At 34.0% G+C, this 21,502-nt stretch overlaps 1 protein-coding gene across 1 annotated transcript; it reads right to left on the bottom strand.

The window, feature by feature from the left end:
• Window positions 1-1,977: 1,977 nt before the first annotated feature.
• Window positions 1,978-13,442, bottom strand: LOC119066760 (synaptic vesicle glycoprotein 2C-like). The gene is made up of 6 exons (XM_037169399.1): window positions 12,929-13,442; window positions 7,799-7,887; window positions 3,611-4,142; window positions 3,405-3,553; window positions 2,720-3,334; window positions 1,978-2,629 (listed from the first exon to the last, which is right to left on the bottom strand). Exons 2-6 carry the CDS (start codon window positions 7,833-7,835, stop codon window positions 2,244-2,246), a joined length of 1,719 nt encoding a protein of 572 aa, XP_037025294.1. The 5' UTR covers window positions 7,836-7,887; window positions 12,929-13,442; the 3' UTR covers window positions 1,978-2,243.
• Between the last annotated feature and the right edge of the window lie 8,060 nt (window positions 13,443-21,502).

Below are 21,502 nucleotides of genomic sequence, written 5' to 3'. Positions count from 1 at the left end.
CCGAAAATGATACCAAAATTGTGTGACTCAAAAATGCTTTGTAAATTGTAATTTAAATGGTTTTATCTATTCAATTTAGTGTTTTCACTTCATTTGTGGTGCATTTGTATGATTAACAATTAACTTTTCTTACTTTAATGAAAATAACCCGAGGGGTGACTCACTTCTAGATTAAATGGATTAAATGGTATTAAATGGATTTAATGGATTAAATGGATTAAATGGATTTAATGGATTAAATGGAATAAAAATTGGATTAAATGGATTAAATAGGAAAAAAGTTCATTTTACCAAATACTGTAAAAGTCTTAAAAATTGTTGATTTTGATCGAACCACGTACTACAACTCAAACTACAATGTTAAAAAGCGAAAAAATCCACTTTTAGGAGTTTTTGGTGTAATGGATTAAATGTATTAAATAAATTTAATACCATTTTTACCAAAAAAAAAAAACTCTATACCTCATGAGTACTTAAACGCCCTGGAGATCGTGCAGATCTAATTTTCGTAATTAGTTTACAAATTTTTAAGGTGGGCAGCCTAATTATTTCGGTAAAACTAAAAAAAAAATTTGGATTAAATGGATTAAATGGATTAAATGGATTTAATGGATTAAATGGATTAAATTGATTAAATGGAAGTGCGTCACCCCTCGAAATAACCCGTGAAATTGTTGAATTGAGTTAGTGTCCGAACATTGAAATAGAGGTGTCCGGGCATCGGAGAAAAGTGTCCGACGATTGGATTTTCATGTTCGGCCGAATGAAAGTGTTAATTGAAAATAATTCAGAAATAAATGATATAATTAGTTTACATGAAACGAATCTCAATTAAATTTGTGTTTTGATGAAAATACAAACTATCCAAAATAAAAGCTTGTAACTTTGTAATACTTAAACAAAGTCGAAAAAAAGTTAATCGTCCGAGGATAGGCGTACCCTAAGTGGCAGATGAGTCGATTTTCTTACGTTTCAATTCTTTCAGTACATTTTTTAACCATTTTCCTACAATAGTTTCCTCAACATCTGTTTTTTGTTGATAAAACTTTTGCATACGACGCACAATGCGTCACCCTCAGCGATATCAGCCCCAATGAAAGTTGAAATCATCTGTCATCCCAAAATTTAGGAACCAACTTTGGAACACTTCATATATATCGAAAATAACCCAAAACCATCAAAAAACCGATGAAAGTTTGGTAATGCCAGAGGAATCATCCTGTCATCCCAAAATTTAGGAACCAGTCTTGGAACACCTCACTCATGTCGAAAATAGCACAAATCCGTCAAAAAATCCTATGGAAGTTAGGAAGTGCCAGAGGAATCATCTGTCATTCCAAAATTTGAGAACCAACCTTGGAACACCTCACTTATATCAAAAATAACCCAAATCCATCAAATAAACTGATTGAAGTTAGGTAGTGCCAGAGGAATCATATGTCATCCCAAAATATATGAACCAACCTTGGAACACCTCACTTATGTCGAAAATAACCCAAATCCATCAAAAAAACCGATATAAGTTAGGTAATGCCAGAGGAATCATCTGTCATCCCAAAATTTAGGAACCAACCTTGGAACACCTCACTCATGTCGAAAATAACCCAAATTTATCAAAAAAAACCGATGGACGTTAGATAGTGCCAGAGGTATCATCGTCATCCCAAAATTTAGGAACCAACTTTGGAAATTTCTATAGGAACTAAGTAACTAACTAACTAACTGACGTAGGTGATTTTCATTATATGAAAATTTGAGATTTTTTTCATTTTCATACAAACATCATTTCGAAGTTCAATATCTCGGCCAATTTTGAAGCTGCAGTAACGTGTGATAGCTCGTTGATATGGATTCCTAGATTGCAGATGGCCTAGTTTTCGTAGAAAACAGTTGGAAAAAGTGAGTTAGTGGAATGCATGTAATGGAAAACGGTAGATATTGCACGTAACATTGCAGCGAAGTTTTGTTTTGTTTTATTTTATTTTTTTTATAAATTACGTATTTACACTTCTCATAACAAAATAATTATCAATTAAAAATGCTTAAATATTTCACTAATATGTGACGTTGTTGTAGCGTTCCCTATTTTGTTTGATGATATTTTTGCATGCCATTCAGCACAAGTCCATAAATATATCGGCACAAAAATAATGAAACGACCAATCATAAATTATACGACAGAATTGTAAATTCAAATGTTGGTAAAAAAAACAATAATTAAAAATCGAGCAGCGTCTAAAATGCTAAGACAGATCTTTTCGCGTTGTATTCGGTAACATTAAGCACATCAGACCACCACCGGCAAGAAGTACGGCCACGATAAATGTGGGCGCTGGACAGTACATGTCCAGTAACGTTGCTATGACCACGTTGCCAATGATGCCGCCCAATCGGGCAGCGACCATCGATATTGCCACACCAGTTGCACGGAGATGTGTCGGAAAGACTTCGGTGATCAGACAATCTAACGAAGCATTGCCGCACGCGATGATACCCGTAAAAATTGCCGACACAATGAAATTTTGCTGTTTGTTTGTGACAAAATACATTCCAGCAGAGCACAGACCTGCTGTCAATGTACTGAATATCAGGAAAAACTTACGTCCGAATCGATCCATTCCCAGTATAGCTACAAGGACAGAGAAAAAAAAAATCGAATTGTAGTGAGAGACTTTAAGAGAACTGATTGAAGCGAGTCCAACCGATGATCTATGCTTACCGATTACATTGGCTGGTAAGGCTGCTGCCAATGAGATTAACGATTCCATAAAAACTGAGCTTGGAATCGTAGAATTACATTCACCGTCTAGCATGTGTGAAGTGGCATTGACAACATATGCGGTAACTTGACACACCGAAGCTGATTGACCGGGATGGGCCGTATCATAAATGTCGAATCGATGAAACAGTTCGGGGAACCACATCATCAGCCCATAGTAACCGATGTGGAATGTAAAATTGATTGTGATGGAAATCAGTGTAAATTTCAGAATTGGCGACACAAACAGCCCTTTGCTGTTGTTTAGTATATTCGATAACATTTGGGAGTATTTTCCTTTGGCCGATTTTTCGATCTCTTCCAATTCCTGTTTCAGTTTGTCATCGATTAAAATCTCTTTCACCGGATAAATGTCTCGCGATTTGCCGGTATTTGTGACGAAAATTCCGCGAAAAATGTTCAGCGCTTCCTCGTTCCTGCCTTTCATGATTAGAAATTTCGGACTTTCCGGTAGGTACACGAGTAAAATGGCTACGACAAACGATGGAAGGGAACAAATCACTAGGAATATCCGCCATGAGTTGTACACAAAGTATGGAGTGTGAACACCAATATCTGAAACGAAATTAGAAGAAAGACTATTTAGCAAATCAGTACAACGGAACGGTTAAGTACATTGACTCACTTAGTGGTATAATCAACCAGGCCATTCCAGCTACGATTAAATTTCCAAATGTCCAAAAAGCGGCCATGAAACTCAGCATGGAACCTCGCTTTGATTTGGGCTGAAATTCAGCAAAGTATGACCATATCACCGGTCCACTGCCTCCCAGACTGTTGGAAAGAAATCATAAATTCTATGTTCTAAAACAAATTAAAATAAAGACTTACGCGGCTCCGTTCAGAAACCGAAACAACATGAATAGAATGTAATTCTGAGTGAACGACGAAGCCACAATGCAAAGTGCATTCATAATTGATATGACTATCAGGACACGTTTTCTACCCATCGAATCGGCTAAACTGCCCCAAAAGTACGCTCCCACCATCATTCCAATGAATATAATCGAATTGAGCCATCCTTTCGTTTGTGTATTCAAATGTAGATCGCATTGTGCCGATGGTAGAATGAACGACATCGATATGACGTCCATCTCTTCGCTGGTGCTGACTAGACCGCATATTGCCAGCAGAATGTAATGGAATTTGCCGTAGCCCGTCAGTTCAATGGCTAGCTCAAAGTCGGCCTTTGTGACGGGACCCTTTTCGGCGTCAATTTTGACGCCGCTGCCATTGTTGTATTTGGTTAATTCGACTGTCGACAGTGGAAATGAATCGAATTTCTTCCCTTTGGAGGAGAATTTCGATTCAGATTCTTTGGCATCGGCACCGTTTCGATAATTTGTGTCTCTTACATTTGAATCTGTAAATGGCGAATGATACAAAATTTAGTTAGGTCTTTGTTGTTCGAAGTGCTTGTAATTTTAAAATAATAAAAAATTGTTTTCGATTTAAGAGAATATACTGTACGTAGTGCGAACATACAATTAAAATAACAAATAAGCCAGACACGTACAACATCAAATGGATTTCAATTTGGGTCACAAAGAAACAGACTTTAGGTCTGTTTGTAATTTTAACCAAAATGAGCAACATTTAAAAATAGAAGAACATTTTTTTAACAACAACGAATGAAGGTTCTAAATAGTGAAACTGTTACGAATAACATTTTCATACGTGAGGCTTTATACTTTTCTCATACTTCGATTTTAATTTATATTTTTAACTTAAACTTATGTATTGAAACTAATAGTCCCAAAAGATCCGCAAGAAGTTCCTAACTTTGGCCATTTTTTACAAATTAAAACCTGATAACCCGTAGAATGCTTGAACCGAAAAGTAGAGATGTGTGGGTTACCCGAACGTTTTTAAAAAGCCCGGTCCAGGAATCGCTTTTATCTTGTTAATTGAGCTTAAAAAGTTTTGACTTGGTGGATTTTTTTGAACGTTCATCAATTCCTTCGTTGTTGTTAAAAAAATGTATCTCCTGCCGTTGCTTTCAGAGGAAGATCATTAAAACATATTGAGGTTTCCTGTTTCCTGTTCAGTTTCCTCCGGTTTTCAGTTGTCAGGTTTAAAAAATTACCGAATTGTCAATTCGTACACGGGTGCCAATCAAGGTTCTGAAAGAACAGGTTAAGACACTTACGAAGGCGGGTGAAACACAAATCTTGACAATTCAGACATTTGTATTGTTTGAAAAGTCAACTTGAAAACAATTTTTTTTTGTTAAGTTGAAATCGTCATATAAAAGTTTCGAAATCTAGTTGGCGCTACAGGAAAATTTTGATCACACCGCCCTCGTCATCAACTCGAAAGTGTCTTAACCTGTTCTTTTAGAACCTTGGTGCCAATTTAATTTTTTAAGTGTACAAATCTCGAAAAGACGGTCAACAAGACGGTCAACTTTTAACTTAATTGAAAAACAAAATTATTTACCAAAAAAGCAAAGTCTGGCTCCCGTATGTTATTTAATAAAAGTTTAGTGTCTTGAATCGTTGTTCTTGAAATTTGAACATTTAATTGTAGAAAGGACAAAAACCGTCAAATTGAAGGGTTCAGGAGCCTTTTAAAGATCAACACCGATCGGCTTTGAATAGTTCATATAAATTGGTACAGATTCTTTTAGATATGACGGTCGGATTTTTCTTGAACAAAAATCAAGAAATCAATTTTCCTTCGTCATCTAATTTTCAACGAAGTGAAGCAAGTGTTGCTTTATAATATTTTGGCTGTTCGGGCAATGACAAATAGCCTAGAAAGGGCTATTCCTTTATTGTGCGAATAGCTGCTTCTTGTCTATTCGTGCGTTGAAAGTTTGATTCTAACAATCATGGGGTCTTTCTCCGTTTACAAAATGAAACGTTAGGGTGTTTTGTTCGATCATAATGTCTTCATTCTTCTACAGCATGAATTGGTAGAGTGTTTTGTTTTGTCTTAGGGTCTTTGTCACCCTTATGTTTTATTTTGCAATAGTATAAAGACACAAGGAACGAAAATGATGTTTTCGAAGTACAAAGCTTTTTTTTTCTCGAATACAGTGGAATAATGATTGGCACTAGGTGAATAGTGTCAATTTATACTATTGCCAAAAATGTGTCCATATATTGTTGCTTGACTCGTGTAAATCCCATAACCCAAAATAAAAGATGATCAAGGCACTTGCACTTCACTCAATGATGAATAACACACAATGAGAATAAAAGACAACAGAAAAAAGCCCTACAGTAATCGGCCTCACTTTATTGTATGTGGAAATTATTGTTGTTGTTTATTTTGTTGAAACAACTGCGGAATAGTCATCGTACAAACGTATCGAAATATGTCTGCGCTTTATTGTTAAAATTCAATAAATGTTATTGTTAAATAATAAGTAGACATTTTCCTGAATTAACAATTCTAAATTATTTCAATTGATGCAAATTTTTGCAAAACCTCTGAGTAAACAGTTTATATTAATAATTTCATTGATAATCTCTTCAAACAAATCGGATGTATCATCGCGCACTTACACCTTCATTTTATTTTTAATCAATTCAGTATACCTCTATAATAGGAATTTAATAAATTTAAATGCCATAATTGGATATAATTGTGATAATCGAGCTGTGATAGCATAACAGACTGAGATGATCGGTAGTTATTCTGAACATAAGATCAATGACTGTGTTTCTAATCACTGCGGCGTAGATCTCACGTGTATCAACACCATTTACTTTCATGGTTGTAGTTTTTTCTCGTTCTACTGATGATTTATGGGATTATATTAGACTGTATGTAGCTAGCCTCATCGAGTCAGCTAATGGGGGATGGGGCATAGACGTTTTTAGTCGACATAAAACGCTATTCTAAGAAAATATTGGTTCTAGTTACGGTAATTGAAAAATAAATAAAATAAAACCCAAAACAGACAGCCGACAAATATTTTACCGTATTGCTTTCCTGACACTTTTCCATGTTTTCTTTCTATTTTTCCGAAAATTGAGAAAAATTTAGGATTTGTAAAAATTCTGGAAAATTGGAGAAACATTTTTCCCAACAATAGTTCATGCTAGGCTCTTAAAAGTTGCTTTTCAGCTCGAAATTTAAATTTATTGCAAGAGTCACTAAATGTATTGCTGATTGCCCCTTGATATTTCGATTTTGGTGACTGTGCCTAGGCCTATAAATACGGAGTTTATTATGGAGAAGAAAACATTCAATAAAAGTATGTTGAACGGGACACAAGTCCCAAATCAAAGTGTTTCATTCTTGAAGTAGTATTCCCAACAGACTGCATCCAGGTTCTGAAAGAATCGGTTAAGACACTTTCGAGTTGATCACGAAGGTGGTGGTATCAAAGTTTTCCTGTGCCACCAACTAGGTTGTGAAACTTTAAACGAAGATTTCAACTTACCAAACCAAAAAAATTGTTCTTTTCAAGTTAACTTCCCGCACTATATGTAATGAGTGCTTTTAACAAACTTGATGTCACCCGCTTTCGTGAGTGGCTTAATCTGTTCTTTCAGAACTTTGGGCTGCACTGCTACATTTTAGGTAAATTCATTTTTGCCATCGTGTTTGTAAAGAAATCGTTGCATTTTAGATCATTGCTTACAATAGAGGGATTCTTTTGAAAATTGGGTTCCAAAAATCGAACCCATATGTGGCCATTTATTATACATGCCTGGAGAGGTCTTAAGCCGAAGGTGTAATTCAAAATATTTGATAGAAATTTCAAGATCTTTGTCTTGACGAGGTGGAAGTATCTTTAATTTTGATTTAATAAACCTAATTCCGAGCCTAATTCATTCAGGTTTTTGTGTCTTTATTTTAACTTTTTGTAAAGTTCGAGGCAGTGAAATTTCAGCATGAATTTGCTTCATATGTTTTCATACGGTTTTACCACTAACACTCGTGTGGCAGCAAGTCAAGATGAAATTTCACTGCGCCGGACTGTATGCTTTGTAGAAAAAATCTTCTTTTTTATTAAAATCTAAGATATGTGTAAAAATATTAAAGCAAAACGAATACACTTACTATCTGTAGATTTTGTACTGTTTTCACTTTCTACCATCCTATGTTATCACAAATATTTGGTTGATTTTTGGTTGGCGGGCAACAGGAAACTAAAAATTAAAAAAAAAGAATAATAAATTTTCAATGACCACGGAGAACGATCTGATTTCATTGATAATAAAGTAAAAATCCTCCAATATAAACTGCGGAAGGCAAATCTATACCGCAATGTATGAATGTACACAGAAAGTAAATCAATTTACTCTATTATAACACTGTTGACCGTGTTAAGATATTACAACTTGATTCCTACATAGATATAGATACTACACGCATAATTTATAGCGCGCGTTTTAAATGCAGATTTGTTAATATTTTTTTAACTTGTTCGGAATATTATTGAGAGTAAGTATCTATCACAACGCCTAATAAATTACTTTATACTTTTAATTATTACGAATATCAATTATACCAGAAATTTTTACTAAAACCTTGACCTTATCGTTTACATTATACAATTAAATCTGATAAAATTGTCATTGAATTCCTGCCATAGGAAACGGAGTGATTCGTCTTGTAAGAGTGAACCATGTGATTATTACAAAGTATTCACAGATATTCCGAACATAAATAAAACATAAATTTTTTTGATGTACAAGTACAAGTTTAAAGGGTAAAGATTCAGTGGTTTATTGAAGTATGCGACGCTGATTTTCATTATACTGATTATTACTTTGTATTAATCAAGATTAGAAATCGCCAATTAGCACCGCCGTATAACTACATTTCATGCATAAATCGATATTTGAAATATTGAGCTGACCTTTAAGTATTGATTTCATTGATTTTTTGTTTATGCTTTCGGTCGTTTACAAATCTTACATAGTAATAAATCTAGGAAAAAAACTTATATCGCGAAAGTGAAAACCCAGTACTGATACCTAAAGCACCAAAACTCATTGTTCGGTGAAAGTAGAAACGGCTGCTGGATTATCTGCACTTAAATAAACATTTATGGGGAGGAAATGCCAAGTTAACCACCTTAGCTTCTATCAACACGGAGCAAATCGTCGGAAATATTTCGAGGGATTTATTCACATTTTTTTTGTATCTAATGATCGCCCTTTATTTTCGAAATGGTTTTTTGACAAAGTTAAAAGAGAGAAAAAAAATTAAAATTATTGTCTTCCGCGTACGGTCCAATATAGTTTTGAGAACAATTCTTCTTCGTCCAGGTAAGTTTGCTTCAGTTTTTCGATTTCAGTCTTCAGTCCATTACAGGTGTTCTGACGTCTGTTCTGACAAAATGATGTTACTTATTCCACGTTCCATTTGCACGTTTTAACATTTGATTATAATTGTGACTTCTTATTTTTCTCCGCCTGCACACTCTACTCGCGTAGAAAGAAAATTCAACTTAATTTCGGATTGAGGGGTTGTTGCAATTGGAACTGTTCCCACAAAAACTACGTCAGCAAATATACAGTAATAAGGCTGAAAATGAGTTTGTGGAAACAACAACCACAACAGCTCCCAAATTAGAAAACATGTTGTATTCCAGGTAACGTTTTCTCAATGTAGGCCACGAAAGTTTTATGTTTTGTCATTGAGTTGAGAAAATTTCAGGAACCATTTTTAGAAAAACGTTTTCCCATATTTTCTTGAATTCCCCACGATTTTCATAGATTTTCACATATTTTCCTTAATTCTTTAAAAAAAATTTTTGGAAAAATTCGGAAAAATGTTGGAAAATTGAGAGAAACACAAAAAAAATGTTTTCTTAAAAGTGGTCCTTGGTAAATTTCTGATTTAACTTTTACTTTTAACCAAAGATGAAGAAGAAGCACAATAAAAATAAAGTTGAAATTAGTTTGAAATATGCTCAAAATGGGCCTAGATGATGCGGCTAAACATTGATCAATTTACATTTTAAATTTTACAGCCCTTTTTAAAACGAAGTGTTGAAATCTTGAAATTGTTCAAAACATCAGACCATTCAACAATACGACGCGACGTATCCACATTCAGTCTTTGTTAATCGTAAAATATTCTTGTCAGTGGCCATTCATACCCGAATAAACAAAACAAAAATTCTAAATAAACAAACTCTCGATTAAATTCTTACTATCGTCACTATTCAATTCAATGCATCTGCATAAGGAGCTTAATCTCTATACAAACACAGCTGTTTTCTCCGAGATAATAAAACTATCAAGCTAATTGTAATTTGATTTTTTTCTATTACTATTTTTGCTCTGTACGTATGGATGCTTTCGGTAAATGCAAATTAAAAAGTCAGAAGTTTCATTTTTATTACTTTCGTATATGGTATAGCTCGTGGTATATAGCGACTTTGATACGATAAACGCATTGTATAGATATATAACTCGACAATTTTCACTGTAATTGAATAATTCTATGAGCAGAGCATAATTTTGTTACAGAAACACTTTATGTTTAGCGAAAAAAAAAATGTAGAGCTTGTGGTTGATTGAGGAATTGACTTTATGAATAAGCTTAAACACTGAATTGAAATTGTCACGCATTTCCATCAGTTCGTTTTTGTATATTTTGACAAAATAATGGCAGAAATTCCTGTATGTGATATGACATTGAGATTATGAAGATAACTCGAAAAACATTATTACAATCGGTGACTATACAACATATCTAACGAATATTTGACTTCTGCTCGCATTAGCTTGTTCTAGGTTATTCTGCAGAAATCTGTCCCGCTCTTATTTATTTCTCAAACTGCACGTGAAACGACGTTCTGGTGGTTTTGATTATACCGTTATGGATGAAATGTGTAACATTGTTACTTAATTCAATTTTAATTGAAAATTAGTGTATTCACTGTGTACGTGACCGCGTCTTTCTTAAATAAAAATAGCTAACATCTACGTTGTTCAGTTTTTACACGCGAATATGACGACTTACATATGAAAATATAGCTTGAAACAGTTGAAGTAAAAGATTTTGTGTCAGTATCATGAAAATATTTGAATGCCTGAATCAGTTGAAAACAAACTGAAAACTTATGCGTCACTTATTTCACAGTTAAAGAAGCGATAGAATCGATAATAATTTAAGACTGTGAAGGATCAAAAACTTCCCTGAATAGTCATTGACATGGCAAGAGATAAAAAGTTGAAAACTCAAGTTTTTGTGTGAAGTTTGTTGATCCGAAGCGAAGCTGAGGTCATCAATAATACGAATACGATACCGTTTGTTTGTATTCCGAGTTTTGTAGACGATTTTACATGCTACATGCTTTGGAAGCTGTACTTTTCATGTTTCAAGCACTACTTTCTAACTTACTAACTTGAGATAGAAATGGAGTCTAGTTTTCGTGTTTTTATTGACATGGAAAATCTACTTTTGATACTTTTTTTCCGTAGTTCTGTAATAGTTCAACGAGGAAAACAAAGTTGGACTTGGCATTTCGATGCTGTTTTTTGTGTCACCCGAGAAAATGCAATTTCCAACTTTTATACCGAGGTTAACACAACGGTATTCACAACAAAGGCTTCCGAAATTTCAGCGTAGGGGAAAAATGACCATTTTCTCGCCTGTGTTGTGAAAAATCAATGGATTTCAAAGTACATAATAGTGTCACATACAATAATATTTAGGCGCACCAAAAGGTCACATTCTGAACAAAAATTGACACAACTGAGAAAAACTGTTTTCGTTTTGGCGCGCTATCCGGTGAGTGAATGTGACGATTTCGGTCGGCCTAAACATAAAGTTTTTTCTTAAACCCAATTGCAATCGACATAAAAAAAAGTGGAACTCTGCTTCGGAATGATCTGGTGAAGCACTTACGGTCTCAATAGATCGAAAGTGGTGCTCAACATTGGAATTCGAAAATTTTAATGAAATAGCATATTACCAAATAGCAAATATTTAAAGAAATAATGAAATAGGTAGCAAGTGAAACCCTATGGGTGCTTTCGTATTTGCAATACAGGCGATGGAAACAAAGTGATATCTTGGTAATCACGGACGATCTCTTTTTCAGAATTAGTTATCGGGAAATGGAGGCTTTAAGAGTCACTGGGAAGTCAGTCTAACGATTTTCATTACTGACGGATTTTTTGATTTTTACTCGATTACCGAAAAGAAACCATTGTTTCAATGTCAGTGAAATACCGTGTCTTTACAGACATTCGGTGAATTTAACTAACACAAATTAATCACAACAAAGTAATACTCGACTGTATAATCGTTCTTTTTTTATCCACAAATCATATTTTACATCCGATGCTCACCCATAAACAAACTGTTCAATTAAACCACATTAATCTGTAATTATTATACGACAATCGTAAACTATGAATGAAAATCTATTCATTGTGCCCGTAACATTTTTATTTTATTTTTTTTCATTGAGAAATTTGACGAATTTTATTTTTTATTTACCTTTTTCACTCTAATTTTTCGTTTTGTTAAAACCTTTTTTCAACTATTCAACTACTATATTAGATACATAGAAAACTGTCTAATTTGCATTTATATCGAAAATATTTTACGAAATGTATAGCCGGTTAATGGTTCAATTTTATGTTCATCGCAAATACTAGAGCGAGTTTCAGATTTGTTAATTGGAACTAATTTGAGGAGAGGATACACAGATTGTAGAGCATGCCGATAATTAATGTTGAATAGATTAAATGGAGGAAACTACTCCACTGTCGTGCTTAATTTCTTTAATTTAATTTTTCTAGGGAAGAATGGATTCTCACGTGTAGGAGTAAAATATGAGAAATATTTAAGGGCACAGAACTGAACTAATGGCAACTGGGTACCACATCCCATTCGATCGAAAATGTAGGAATCATGATGGGATTTGTTTATGACATATTGATCACAGAGTAAAGTGTATTTTTGGTTCGCTCGTACGCACTAAAATGGTAACTGTAATTCTCTACTCTTTTGGTATCTGATCGTTTTCCGATATTTTGCTTAAAATACGACATTCAAAGTTTCTGCATTATTCTTAGTGCAGCCCGAAAAAGCGTCAGACTTTGAATTAGAGAGAACCTATAGTCTGGTCAGTAGACTATCTAATCCAAATATTTTTATGTTCGCTATCAGATATAGAAACAAAATATCCCTGGCACTGTCAAAAACTCTAAATTAACTCACCTTTCTAACGCAGAATATTTTTCTTTTTATTTTTATTCCTTCGATAAAATGCAACTGTGAGCACAATTTAAACGTAAAATATCACACAATTAAAATCTTGTTTAATGAATTAATTAACGGGCTTTTTCTAAATGTTACCGAACAATGTTAGATTCGTACTTATTCAATGTTTTATAAACCACAGAATTCATACTTAACAACACAAAATATTTTGCTTCTCTTAATTTTTACTTATTTATTTTTTAATTTTTTTTTTTTATTTATTTTCAAAACAAAACTCTCGAACGTGTTATATCATTGCAGACCGTGTATCAATGAGCAGATTGACTGAGGATAAATTTCCACTGGATATTTTTACAGACATCAAAGTTTGCTGATCTCGTTCAGATTAAAGCTTGAAATGAACTAAATTTGATTTAAAAATGGGACTGAGATTTTTTTTTCGTTTTTATGTCCGAAATTGCACACGTCAGAACTCCTCGTGTGTCAGTTGTATGAGAAAGAGATTTACACTGATGGATGGCCATATAGTTTTATGGAAACTGTGTTGTAGTGGGAGTGTTAAACAACGCAGAGTCGCACTGAGGCACATCTGTTCAATTAAATAGAGCATAAGTGTTTGATCTCTCTCTTTTTCATCAGTACGGGGAGACAAAAGTGAAATTTGACATTTTCCTGATTTAGGAATTGTTGTGATCTGTAAATGATTCCACATGAAATTTGTTTAGTGAATGAAAACCTAGATTCTTTTATTTTAGTAAATCATTCTTGCTGCGTTGCGAGCCGCATAAACAATCAAAACCGTTTTTCATGCTAGTGATGCGAAATAGTTATTTGTGTACCTGTTTTGGACGATTGTTTTTAGGCAATTTCGCGAGTTGTGCCGAAAATCAATCGTCCAAAACAGATCTCGAAACAGATACTAAAAAAAAAATTTCATGTAAGTGGTCGAAAACCAGAGAAAAATCTCAAAACTTCTTCATTTTCGCCCCCGACACATGAAAATACTTATTTTGTCCACTACGAAGTGTTGTGAAAATAACGTTTTGTTGTTATTCAGAAAAGCGTTATTCTAGGTGAGAAAATAATCATTTTCTCTCCTAAAATGGCTGAATACAAACACACGCCGTTTATTTTATTTTCTTCAAAGTGGATAAAAATGCGGAATTTCCGCAAAACGCAAGCATGAAAAACGTTGTGTTCACCTCGGGGAGAAATATGAGAAATTCCACCTTGAGCGAAGTGCAGCCCTCGCTTCGCTCTTGCTGGAACTTCCTATTTTCTCCCCTTGGTTAACAAATAACTATTACACCCAGGGAAATGTGCTTTAACCGCAAATGTCACTGAAGTAATAACTCATTTCCTGGGGTGCAATAAGTAGAATAATTCATGTTTTGATTTTTGTATTCAGCCACTTTTGATTGAAGCCCTTTGCTTCGACTCGGGCTACAACTGTGGCTTAAACGGAACGTAATCTACAGTTATTTCACTTATACAGCTGATGTTAAGCTGGAGCTAAACGGTCATTTTTGTCATTGTCCATCGTGAACAGATGATGATATTGTATGGACAAATTGGCGTAATTTGTGAAATGTAATATAGCTTACAAGAGAGCGGTTGTTTTATAAATAACATTTAAAACTCAACACTCTCATGTAAGCTACATTACATTTTATGTTGATTTGCCCATACACCTCAATGCGGGCCTGGTTATAATACAATCATTTGTATAGACGTTATCACATACAAATCGTCGGATCGCACTTTGTGATAAAACATTTACATATATTTTGCTACCTCAAACGATATTGTTAAATTTATGTATCTTATAAGTAGCCTCACTTCACTAATAATACCTACAATGTTGATCAGCAGAACAAAATAATTTCATTTAAAATAAACTAAACAATCTGTACGCGATATACACGTATTTGTTGTGTGTATTATTCATGCTTCGGTATTGTTATGTTTGTTTTGGAATCATTTAGATATGTTCGGACTAAGAGGGCCATTAGTAGATTTAAAAATTGACTTATCAATAAATCAGGAGCTTTATTATCTGCAATTACGGGTCATTAGCAAATTACACATACGAAAAATGACGAATTTCAGACTGCCTCTCCTTTGTTTCCGAATGAAGCGTACGCTTTTCAAGAACTCCTTCTATTTTCTTAAGCGTGTGTCTAATATCTGCACGGCTTCTTACTGTTTACTTTTGTTAGTTCTAGCGCAGAACTTTTAGGTGTTATTTTTTGAGACGTTGTATGCGGGATCCTCTTTGCGTAAATTCATTCAATCTTTTCAGCTAATTTATGTGAATACATACTAATCAACCGCAATCAATATAATCTTCTGTTCGCTTAAAAGTGGAAAAGGTAAAATACCAAAAGGACCTAAAACTAAACGTCTCTCGTTAATCCATTTGTTCACCCGATCAATTTTCAATTGTGAATCACAAACAGTGATTACGCTTGAACATTTGAATTGACGTACACCTTGGCTTTGAAACAAATAAGTCTTCTAAATCAATTGGTCAAAAAAAGTGAAAAACATTTTAATAATTATTTACGCGCTACATCGGCCATAACGTGCGATAATTGATAGTATAAACGATATGAGTTTCACATTTTTGATGCAACAAGAAAAGTGATTCATCAAATGATTCTTTTCATAAGTGGGCAAGCAAATCACCAATGAATTTCGAATTTGATCTGAATAATTTTTGATGTGATGGAATCTTTTACTTCATTTGCTTTGCCATAATAATACCAAAGCTATAACGCAAAACCTTCTGTTTTCACTAAATTTCAGGTAATTTAAGAAAATATTAAAATACTTATATTTTTACAAAAATAGTTCCAGTCCATACAGTGAGTCTGTCCCGTTGTTTTAGGTGTACACTTGTCAATTCAATGTTCATGCTAGCAGCAGTGCTCTAGTTTGTGCAAAAAACAAAGTTATGGGTTGCTAGATAAAGCTCCTAATGGGTATGCAAATGATTAGGTAAATACAGAAAGTCGATGTGTCACATTAGCGAATTATAATAAATATGGAATTTCATTCATTTAACTTTGTTATGAATACAGTCAAAGGTAGTGAAATTTCAGCATGAATTTGCTTCAGCTGTTTTATATGCAATCAAAACTGCTTAAACTTGTTTATATGGTTGAAGCTGAGGCAGTCTTGATTTTTGTGTGGGTCTATGCCTCTGTAGACGATGTTTTTTTCTCTTAAACTAACAGAAACCTGTATTGATTTCGTCAGTTTGAAACGAAGCTACATGAAATTTCATTTTTCTTTTAATTTGCTAATGTGAAACGTCTCCTTTCTGCATTTAACCATTCAAATCCTCGAATGTTAGTCTTATCTTAGTAAGGATTCTGAAAGTTTGCAAGAATAAAAGATGACCTTGGCTGTCAGTTGAATGATGGAAGCCTTCTGTTCTATTTCCGGTGGGGTACACTTCCATCTTACAGGCAATATGTTATTGCAATTTAGTAATGCTGATTAGATTATTCACAGTCAAAATAGCCTACAAAAGATATCTTAATTGTGTGTATTGTTCTTGATCAGAATGCTAAATATTTAGTTCATTAGTTCAGTTTACCAATAAATTAGTCTAAAAATTTACTAATTCGATAAGCGATGACCATAACACTTCGCAAATACTCTATTATCTGCATGAAATGTTTACTTTTTTTAGCGTTCAATGTGTAATATGAATCATATGCTAAACTTGTTTATTTACTTAAAATTTAGTTATCGACATCGTTTACTATAATTACAGTGAATTATAGTGAAACTATTTAGACGATACAGTGTCTAATTGAATCTATTCAATTTAACATTTCGTAATTACGGCAAAAAATGTAATAATTATATCAAAGCTGATAGCGCTAATAAGTGTGTCTTATTTGAAAAAGCTTTTACTAAAACTGTTTGTAGAATGTAGTGGTGGTACTATGCCCTAGTTTGACAAGGAACGTAAGAGGAAAAATGGCTTCATTGTTAAGGTAGGCGAAGCCCATATCGGTAAACATTCATAAGAAGTCATTTCCACTATTTGCTACATTAACAAGTAAGATATTTAACTCAAAAACTTGAGAGGAATCAAAACTTTACAACACGTTATAAGCGAAATCTTTTACTTTGTTTGTTTAATATTTTGCTGAGTTAGGCTGAGTTACTTGTTCTCGATAACAGATGAAATAGTGTTTTGCACGAAATATTAATTAGTTCTAGTAGGGTAAGAACTCATTTGGAATCTATTTGTAGGGGTCCGTCAAAGCACTGCATCTGCCTTCAAATATTTTCCATGTTTATGCAGAGTTTAGTTGAGGTGGAACAGGGTCAATCGTGCACCTAAGCCTCAGTTGGGCCTGTCGTACGTCCCCACGGAATGAGAGCAAGCATTGACTTGAAATCTAAACGTGTTTCCATCCATAGAACACAGATTATGATGCTAGTCATGATTCTGACCTAATTGAATGTGTTGTGAGTATGGCTTATTAGAACTATAACCAATAGCAGAGGAATTAAACTTTATTATGGTCATGTGTCAACTATTAAATGTCTAAATCACTTAGTGATTAGAAAAAGCCAGACAGGATTGTTCAGCCTGGGATCCTTATCCTTGGTATATGAGTCTGATGATCTACCAATTGAGTACATTAGTTTTCCTTTTAGTATAGTTTTAAAATCTGCACAGACGGAAGATACTAAGTAGCTCAAGAATTAATTAAATAACAAAGAAAGTCTCTAAACTATGATATAGAGATGTTTAGGGATATCGAGTGTACGTTAAAGAAGTAAATACAAACATATGAGTCAATAGAAGCTCAAACTTTTTAATTATTTAAATACATTTGACACGGCGCAGTTTGTATAAAAAATTAAAAGAAATTTAATACAAAACAATCCGGAGGCTTTACATAATCAATTTGATACTGTTATATTAATGGGACACATCTTTCGTGGAAGTGATTACACCGTGCGGTGCGTTGTGTCTAACTAAATTCGCAAATAACGTGTTATTATATTATTAAAATTAATATTTATAAATTTGGGAATTTCGATGTTATTATCACGTGAAAGATGGAAATAAATGTGAGCGATGAATCATTTTGGACATCATCTACACGTTAGTTCGTTTGACCACCATTCCAATATCGACGTGGCCAGGTTAAATTAAATTCGTAAATATTTATTTCAATGAGAAGGTTGTTTCACTTTACAATAGACATCGTAGTTTTGAAATTCAAAATTATTTGTCACTATTTGAACTGACCTTCTTAACAATTTTTCAGAAAATCATAGTTTGATAATGAGATTTTCACTATTTTATACGGATGGATGGAGAAATGAAGCAAAAATAATTTTAAGGATTCCGGTGGTGGTAAGTAATATTAGACCGAAGTCATGTGACTAAAAATTAGTCTATCTCTACTGTCTTTATACATTCAAAAAAGAGATTTTTAGACCCGTATGAAGTACTGGGGTCTTATAGGTTTACGCATACGTTTGTAGCACGTCGAATTGGACTCCCTGAGTAAGGGGAAACCTATTGTGGTTGTCTAGAGATGCCAAATCCGCGAAAAAAAATGTCCGTCTGTCCGTCTGTCTGTCTGCACGATAACTTGAGTAAAACGCATCCGATTTTGAAAATTCTTTTTTTTCCGTTTGGTAATGTCAAAAGACAGGCTAAGTTCGAAGATGAGTGATTTTGGATCGACCCCTGCCGAGCTGTGGCCCAATAAGTGCTTTACGGTTTTTCGAAGATATCTCCGGACATTTAAACGTTAAACTTGTAAGTGATACGTCAAATAAAAGGTATTTATAATACCGATCGACAAAAAAAAAGTTTATGGAAATCGGATGACCGACTCGTGAGTTAGACCCCTTGGTGTGAAACAGGCACAGGGCGGCAAGCAGTTTTTGCTTGTAGGTCGGCCACATTTGAACATATTTCGTCTGTTTTAGCTTTATTAGATAGGTATTGACCGTACCAATCAGGGAAATTTTTTTTTATGAAATTATGTTCTCCGGAGCGTGAGCTAGGTCTTTTGGAGTGAGCTCTTATCTGGCTACTCGGCCGTACAGTGAACGTGGTGTATTTTGACAATATCTCGAGTAAATTTTGACCGAATTTCATGAATTTTTTTTTGTTTGAAAGGTATTAACGAATGTAAAGCGTCGGTACTATTTCCGGTCTCCTAACAAAATGGCTGCCGGCGGCCATATTGGATTTTAGTAAAATAGAAATATCTTGGGAAAAATGATACTTAGAGAGTTTCTGTTAACATGGAAATAATTTGTTATGTGTGTGGGGTTTCAGGGATTCCATATACGGACATCTATATATACCTATATACAGCTATATTGAGCTATATACAGGCATATAGAGCTATACGATAGCATATATTTATCTGTGAAATGTTTATTTATAGTGAAATATAGTTAAATATAGCGGTATATAGCTGTTTAAATAGGAATTTATGAAATTTGTCTTCGTACGGGGCTGTCTATATTGCCTCCGGCAATTTAGTTGTATATGATAACAAGGCAAAGAGTGGATAATGTAAGTGATTTTAAAGGGAGAATAGTTTTTCAGCAGAGAAGAAAATGAAGTAAGAGAAATGAAGAGTTTCACATTAAAGGCTTTTGATACGAATAGGTGTTTCGTACGGGTCGGCGTTAGCTATGTTTTTGTATCACATGGAGACCATAGTACATTATCTACGTCACCATTGTGCATTATCTACACCACAGCCGTACAATGTATATAGGACTAGGACATGTACGATGAACTGTTTGAATAGTCGGTTACTTTCCCGCTATGTACGCCAAAGAAATTCGCGTTTCATGAATGGAGTGAATGGAGCCAGCAAGTCAAATATTGGGAGAAAATTCTATAAACACTGCGTCACTAATTAGAAGTGTCTTAGTGACATCTAACGCCGGTCGTTCACCCATCAATTAATTTTACATACTACATGCATCACACTTTTCATGTTTCAGAAAATACTTTCGATCCCCTATTATATAAAATCTACATAGCTCGGGATGAAAGTGGAAACACTAAATTGACTGGGAACATCGATTACCCTTAAATTATAAAAAAATCTCAAACATTTATGTTCAGGGCGCCGGTTCTGAAAGCATTTGTAACTTTAAGAATTCATAAGTTGACAGTTCTTATGGGATTTTAGACTCGCAACTGCCAAGTTACGAATATTTGGAGTTCCGAATATACGAAAATAGTCGTCCAGAACTAAAAAAAAACAGGCAGTTTTGAAGATTTTCTTGGATTTCGAAGGATTTCCGTTAGGATTTCAAAGGATTTTTTTAAAGAATTTTCTGATAAAAGGATTTTCAAGTTTTCAAAAATTTGCAAAGGATTTTTCAAAATTGTTTGACAGAGGATTTTCATGATTATTATCCGCCCTCGTTATTTTCGTTATTTTGACGAATGGTTAACGCGTGGGATGTAATCTTCCATTGTAGAATCAAAAATTCATTAGACAACAAATACAGTAAGTTAATACTCACAGCTTACAACAAGGCTCACATAAAAACATAAAGTTCACTGTGTTTCGAACCCATAATTTCTTGAGCGACTTCCGAAATATATTCTTTAATAAGACCCGCAGTATACATACATATACATACATTTGATAAGTAGTGTAAAAGATATAAACGCTCTTGTTTGCAATGCTATTTATGTTCAACAGCAAAATTAAAGTCCGAAAAAAATTCACAACAAAATACTGTTGTTCGTAATATCCTATACTGGTTAAATTGGTACTCAAACTAAATTAGTTTATTCAATTTGTGTTTACCAATAATAGTATATACATACATATATGCTGAACACATTTACTTTGATAAGACACAAATTGTATCTAAATGTGACTAAGAAAAGTGGTTTAACAGAATTATTGGCTTATCTCGGCTCGTTACATATATGAACACAAGAATAAATTCACGAATCAACATCTCTTGAAACATGATGACCGATGTGACGTCATTCTTAAGTGTTGTTTAACAATTTTCGTTTCTTTGGTTCCATTTTGAGAGCTATAATACTTAGTAATATCTGTTGGTTTATCTTTAATAGTTTATCCAAATAGTACGCATTGAATTTTTTTCTTTCTGTATTCAATGCACATCTGTAATCGACAGTCGACAATGGTAGCAATTAGCTTTGAAAAATTGGGTTTTATACTGTAAAAAGAATAAGGCGAATAAGGATCGGAAAGGGTCGTTTTGTTTCGAATCTGATTTTTCAGTTCAGGTCGACTAGATATCAACGTGAGCCCGACCCGAAATATCAGGTTGACCTGTGGGTTAAGTTCAGATTAGCTTCTTCTTCGACAAAAAGTCAGAAAAACGTCAAACCCACCAGGTCAGCCTAAACCTTATTAAGCATTTCAGAATTAAATGGCGAATATTCAAAAATATTTTCTTTATTCGTCGATTAAAACCAAACTTTTGAAAATCGGTTGAGAATTACTCACGTTAAGTTGAATTCATAGTCGTCCGTTTTCCAGCTGACAGTTAACGGAAAGCTAAACG

This window comes from Bradysia coprophila, chromosome II, assembly GCF_014529535.1.
Source record: "Bradysia coprophila strain Holo2 chromosome II, BU_Bcop_v1, whole genome shotgun sequence".
In the NCBI taxonomy this organism is placed as follows: domain Eukaryota; kingdom Metazoa; phylum Arthropoda; class Insecta; order Diptera; family Sciaridae; genus Bradysia; species Bradysia coprophila.
Note: the sequence above shows the minus strand (reverse complement) of the source record. Positions and strands in the feature narration are given on the sequence as shown.

Bases quoted from the DNA above. Each gene is read 5' to 3' on its own strand.
- LOC119066760 (XM_037169399.1), bottom strand. From the start codon at position 7,835: ATGGTAGAAAGTGAAAACAGTACAAAATCTACAGATA. The intron at 3,335-3,404 runs GTGAGTCAATGT...ATTTCGTTTCAG, and splicing joins CTGGTTGATTATACCACTAA to ATATTGGTGTTCACACTCCA. The intron at 2,630-2,719 runs GTAAGCATAGAT...CTGTCCTTGTAG, and splicing joins CTTACCAGCCAATGTAATCG to CTATACTGGGAATGGATCGA.